General features: G+C 58.9%; 1 protein-coding gene across 5 annotated transcripts in view; it reads left to right on the top strand.

Moving 5' to 3' along the window:
- Positions 1-481: 481 nt before the first annotated feature.
- The window catches only part of MYRF (myelin regulatory factor), a 63,812-nt gene continuing 58,293 nt past the window's right edge, over positions 482-6,000 (top strand). For 3 of the 5 annotated variants that reach the window (XM_083836927.1, XM_083836925.1, XM_083836923.1), the window contains exon 1: positions 482-717. In XM_083836927.1, coding sequence (XP_083693053.1) covers positions 672-717 — 46 coding nt within the window. In that variant the 5' untranslated portion in view covers positions 482-671. The remainder of the gene's footprint in view (positions 718-6,000) is intronic. The other 2 variants (XM_083836926.1, XM_083836924.1) reach the window with 1 other exon arrangement.

Genomic DNA, 6,000 nt, shown 5'->3' with positions numbered 1-6,000 from the left:
GAACAAGGGCCGTGGGGTAACGGAGAATAACAATTGTCTTAATGGAAAGAGGGAGAGAGAAGAAAAAAGGGCTGTTGAGCTCTTTCTTTCCATCCCTGAAATAATAGACCTATTACTCTCCCCAAACCTCAGCCCCCCTCCCCTCCCCAGAGAAGAATTGGTCACTGCACAGCTGTGGGAGCGAGAAAAATATATTTATATATGTAAGAGAATCTGCCCTTCTGAATTGGTTTGTGGGGACGGACAAAACCTCATTGTGCGCTTTATCTGCCCAGAAGAGAATGGCCCCACAGTCTGCGCCTGGCAGGGGCCCGGCGTTTGGTTAACTGCGCTCGGACAACTGTGACTTCATTTACGCCCCGCGCCCCGGCTCCGCTCGCCGGCCGCCCCCCGGCCGCCGTGGGGCCGCCCCCGGGCTGCGCTGCCCGCCGGGGCCGCCAGGGGGGCGCCGGGCGGCGGGGGCGGAGCGGCACCGGGGCCGGGGCCGGGGCCGGAGGGAGGGAGGCGGAGCGCGGCGCCGCAGCCCCGAGCCCGAGCCCGGGCCGGCCGGTGGGCAGCGGCGGCCGCGCTGGGCGCCGGCGGCTCCGGGAGCCCTGCGGAGCGCTGCGGAGCGGCCCCGGGGGATGCCCCGCGGCGGACAGTAGCCCGGCCGCCCGGTGCATGGCACAGCTATGGAGGTGGTGGACGAGACGGAGGCTCTGCAGCGCTTCTTTGAAGGTAAGCGGAGCCCCGGGGCAGGTCCAAGCCGCCTGGGCAGCTCCCGGCCCGGCTCGCATCCTCGGGGCCCCGCGGAGCCGCCCCGGGGCTGGCAGCGCTGCGCTCTCCGCCCGCTGCCCGGCGGGGACCGTCCCCGTGCCTCGGGCCGGGCTCCTGGCAGCCACTTCGGCGCAGGGGTCGCGGCTCCTGGCCGCCCCCGGCTCGCCTCGGGGCCGAGTTTCTGCCCACTCGTGTTCCCCACGCACTGCGGCCGCCGGGACGGGCTCCCCGCTGCCAGCTTCAGCGGGGACGTCGCCCGTCTTCGGCACCCGTCGGGGGGGCTGGCAGAGGACCCCGCAACAACCGGTGCCTCAACCGGTGTCTGCAGGGCTCTGCTGTCCGCCCGCAGCCCGGACCCCGTCACAGAGCGCAGCCTCCTTCACGTGAGTGCGAACTGGAGGCAGCTTTTACCAAAGCCCGGGGTGGAAAAGTGATTGCTAAGAGAATTTGTCACGCAGGGGTGAGACGTGGTTGCTCGCGGCAGCTGGGGAGTCCGTAGGGCTGAGCCGTGCTGCTGGGGAGGCGCTGGGACCCTCCTGCCCTTTCTTGTCCCTCCCTTGGCTCAGCGCAGCTTCTCCCTGGGCCGGTTTTGTTGGCACGTTCCTCTCTTCCTGGTTGACCCTCGTTGCTTCTCTTCCCCGCTCGCTGTCTTTGTTTATCTCTTTCTGGTGCTGCGCCCCACGCCGCGTGCCCCTTGTTCTCTGGTGGGCCCGTTCCCAGGCAGACGTTTCGGTTGTGTGGGCCGTGGGCCTGTCGAGGGGCGACAACACACCCGTCCCAGCGAGGCTTCGTTGCATCAACAGGTCCTGGAGCTGGTGGCAGCACGGCCTGTGGCTCGGCCCGCGGTCGGCAGAGAGCTGTCTGCGTGCACGGGTCAGGTCTGGAGCGTGGGACTCCCCCGGGGGTCCTTGTGCTGTGCTTTGGCTGCGGGGGCGCTGGGCAGTGTGCTGCCTGCACTCGCTCCACTCCGCCGGTGTGGGAGCACCACAGCCCCTCCGTTTTTCTGGCTGGCCGAAGGACTGGACCCGTGGAGGAAGAGGAAGGTGCGCCACAAGCAGAAGATGCTCTCAGGAGAAGCTGGGACCGAGCCGTGGCTCAAGCTGCTTACCTCTCGCTTTCCCCTCTCCTAGTGTCCGTGCGATGCCTCAGTAACGCGTCCCCTCAGAGGCCGAAGCATCCCCTCTTTGTTCCAGCCGTGGTTCTGGGTTCCTGGGAGCGACAGGATTAGCGAGGACAGAAGCCTCGCCACACGGGTTCTTATCATGTGTTCCCAGCCTGTTTTCTCCTCAGCCTTCGGGGGGCTCGTTTTGTTTTGGGGTTGCCGCTGGGACCAAGCTCCTAACCCTGCTCAACCCACCTGCTGTCCTCGGCGCACCGTGCGCCTCCCCAGCACCCCACGCAGCCCTCGCTCAGCACCCCAACATCAGCTACAGGCGTTAGGCTTCAGCCGTTTGCCTCTTGTTTTTGCTTGTAAAAGTGGAATCTTGTTCTCTCCCAGAGCATCTTTGCTTAGGCTGGAGGCTTTCTTTCTTTTTCTGTCCATCTGGCTTTCTTTCCAGGTGCTCTAGGTGACCCTGCTTGAGCAGGAAGGTTGGACGAGATGGCCTCAGGAGGTCCCTGCCAGCCTCAACTATCCTGGGACTCTTCTTCTCGTTCTCTTTCCTTCTTTCTCTTTGTTATATTTGTCTTTCTCTCTTTGATTTTCTCCTTCTTTCTGTCGTTCTAGTTCTCTTTCTTTCTCCTTCTTGAACCAAAAGCATCTTGTCTATGTAAAAACAGAGAGTGAGGAAAACCAGGGCTGAAGGAGATTTCTCCATCTGTGCTATTCGCTTACTCGTATGACTTCCTTTGAAGAACTTCTCTGAGCTTAGCTTTTTCGCAGAGCCCAACGTGGCTCCTTACTTCCTTTGGTCCCTTTGGCGGTGCTGTTAAAGAGCGGCTGTTACAACACGGTGCTTGAGGGCGAGAAGGGAAACGGAGAAAGTTTGGGCACGAAGGGTTGCTGTTCGGTTGGTGCAGCGAGGTGAAGGAGTGAGACTCTTTCCTCTTGTGCACGCTTCCAGTAGCGGTGCTCCGAAGGAGTCAGCGGCCAAACTGACCCGGTTATTTGGAAGTGAAAGGCAGCGCCTGAAATGGCCAGTTCTGCAGCGCAGAGTTGGATTTGCCCTGGAATCTCAGTGTGCAGAAGGATTAATAGTTCCTGGATGTGTAATATAACGATGAACAATGGACCTGTTCGAGTTTATTAATTTAGAGGGCTAAATTCGTTAGTGGAACCAGCTTCCTCACTACCCTGTAACTTCTTCAAAGGTGTGTGCTGTTCCCCTTCCTGCAGGGAACACATGTACAAGCTGCAGTTTTCTTTTATAGCAAAATCCTTTTTCTTCTCACAGATCACCTTCTCTCAAGTGGAGATTTCACGCTAAAGGCTCTTCTTCCTGCACACTGAAAGCCCTGGAATAATTAGGGAATTCCCTTTCGTTTGCCTGAAGCTGGTTGCACAATACCTGAGTCGGCTGCAGGCAACCCCACCATATTTAAGAGTAATCCTTTAGTGCTTGAGCAGCGCTCGGTATTTCAAAGTGTCAGACAAGGATTAACTGGTCTCTCGCAGACTTTTGGGGAGTGGGGGCTGTGCTCGCCCGAGGTGCGGCAGAGAGCTGGTGTCTGCCGAGGGCAAATCCTGGCGCGTGGCTGCGGCCACGGTGCCGCGGGTCCTGGCTGCAGAGCAGGGCTTGTCTTGGGGAGCAGGCGTACCTGAGATCTGGGGTCCTGGCTCAGGTCTTCTCAGCTGCAAGGGACGGGCCCTGATTTTCATAAAGTGGGCTCTGGGCATCTGCTGGGGCAGGGTATCCTTATTTCCCTGGAGTGTAGTTGTCCGCTCTGTGACAGTGAGATCTGAGACTTGCAAGGAAGGAGAAGTGGAACAATGATGTGAACCGTCTAGGACTTTGCTCTGATGTTGGGAAAGGACTAGGAGGAAGTGTGCGCGGCCTCGGAGGGGGGAGGTGGATCGGACCCAGGTTCATGCCCTCCCGGGGATGAAGATGCTGTGGGTGCCACCGCTGGCAGCGTGGCCTCAGCATCCTCCAGCTGGGCCTGGGGTCACTGCTGCCCTGGCTTGGTACCGCAGCTGGCGAGGAGAGCTGCGGGCAGGCGGCTGGGACAGCTTCGAGGAGAGAGCGTGGGATGCTGGGGGTTCTGGCAACGGAGGTAAAGGAGCTCAGTTTGGTCTTTCCATAGTATTGGGAGTGTTTATCCAGAGCGCTTGTATTTTGTATCAAAGGAAAAGTAGGGAGTTGAAAGTGTCTGACCCTTGGCTGGCATCCTGCTAGAAACCTTACCTTCCTCCCTGCCTACCACTCGCGTAAGGGAAACAGTTACGACAGAGCTCAGCTATTCGGGATCCCTCTCTCTCTCGGCTAATTTATGAGATAAGAGGTTGTTAAAGAATGTATATCGGGAAAGATGTGCAGAGCTGGGCTTGGGGGGCAGGGGAGTGGGCGGTTTGGCAGATGGCTGCACGGGGATAGGGCAAGAGATGGAGAAAGAATAGCGAACGCAAAAAGTTTAGAGGATTTTGAGTTGAACTCTAGTTGGGAAAGACAGTAAAAAGGAAGGGGCTGGATTTTCAATGAGAGCCGTGAAACCCAGCAGATTTATCTTGGTCCTCACAATGTTTTGCTGTGCACGAGTGGCTGGAGCAGTTGGAAGCGGGGCGGCTGTGTGTCCGTGTGCCCCTGCACGCAGGGCACTGTGCTTGCTGCTGGGGCGGTCGCGGGAGCCTCCCGGCTCGGGGGGAGCAGGCGAGCACCGGGCAGTTTATCAGTGAGGCAGCAAGTGTGTTTGTATTAGTGAATGTTTTCACCCGTAGGAGTGCTTGCATATGTGTGTTAATGGTATTGGTTCCTTTCTTGGTGATTTTTATTGTGTATTATGGAGCGCTTTCCACGTGTGCATAGGAAATGCTGCCCTGCAGGAGGTCAGGGCCATCGCCCCGTCTTCCCTGGGTGCAGAGAGAGGAAATGAGGGGGCCGAGGCAGAGAGCTGAACCCAGGACTTGTGGGTTCGCACCCCGTCCACTGTGCTGCGTCATGAGGGCTGTGTCTGCGTGCTGCTTGGGCGTGCTGCACACCTACGTGGGGATCTGCTGATGGACAGGAACCAGCAGAGGACTCCACCAGTGAAGCTTTTGCCAACATGAAACTGCAAAGCGGTGAGCTCGAGGGATGAGGAATCGTTCTTTCTTCTTCAGAGCTGGCCAAATGGTGGGGGGAAAGCATCCCTGAGCTGGAGGGGCTCTGGCTGCAGGCAGTGCTGGTGACCCCCGCTGTGAGTTACAGCTCACCAGGACTGCTGAGCACATGGCGACCTTTTTTCTGCCGGGGGGACAAATCTTGGAGGAGTGCACAAAAGAGTTGTAGAGAAAGAAGGGGCTGCTTTGGAGGCTTCCTGGCTGCTTAGGAGTGCAGAGGGGAGACTGGTGGTCTCTTGTGGCTGAGAACAGTGGTAGCAGAAGGGACAGAAGCCAGCCATGGGCCAGGACGGCCATCCCCACATGCATTTTTTGACACCAGGTCTTGATGTAGCGATGTAACTACAGAGGATCAGAGTGGCTCCTTTGAGTTACAGAGTGGAATGGCTTTTTGTGAGCTGGGTTTCATGTTCGCTGTTCAGCCTCTGCCTGTCCAGCTGCTGTCTGCCCTTGCATCCCTGAGTGCATCCTGGAGCTCTGGCGCTGCGCTGGAGAGAGGCTGACCCGCAGTGCTTGTGCAGAGCTCTTTGGCCTTACAGGAGTGAGGGGAAGCACTGGTGAAAGGCCGCGGAGAATCACAGGCTCCACACGAAAAGCACGGCGTGGTCTTTGCTGCGTGTTGCTCCAGGTGCTCCGTGCCGAGACCCGGCTCTCGGGAGGGTTGGCCGGGGAAGCGGTGGCTTTGCAGTGTGACCATCTCTCTGGGGCTGGGCTGGCGCAGCGGGGAAGGTAAGAGGCTTTGTGCGCAGCCCTTTGCTGAGCAGAGTTAGCCCGTGACAGAGTGGTCCTGGGGAACCTGGTACAGCACAAACACATGACCATCCCTCCTGGTAATCCCCTCGCAGGCCCAAATCCCAGAGTGCAGCAGCAGCCTCCCAGCCTCCTCCCTGGCCCTCCCACTCTTCCCTGGGGGAATAGAAAAACCAGCAGGCAGCAGCCCTGGGACCTGGACAAGCTGAGCTAGGCAGCATAATGACAGAGGGGGAGAG

This window comes from Anser anser (genome assembly GCF_964211835.1).
Source record: "Anser anser genome assembly, chromosome: 5".
In the NCBI taxonomy this organism is placed as follows: Eukaryota; Metazoa; Chordata; class Aves; order Anseriformes; family Anatidae; genus Anser; species Anser anser.
This window is presented reverse-complemented; position numbering and strand designations above follow the sequence as displayed.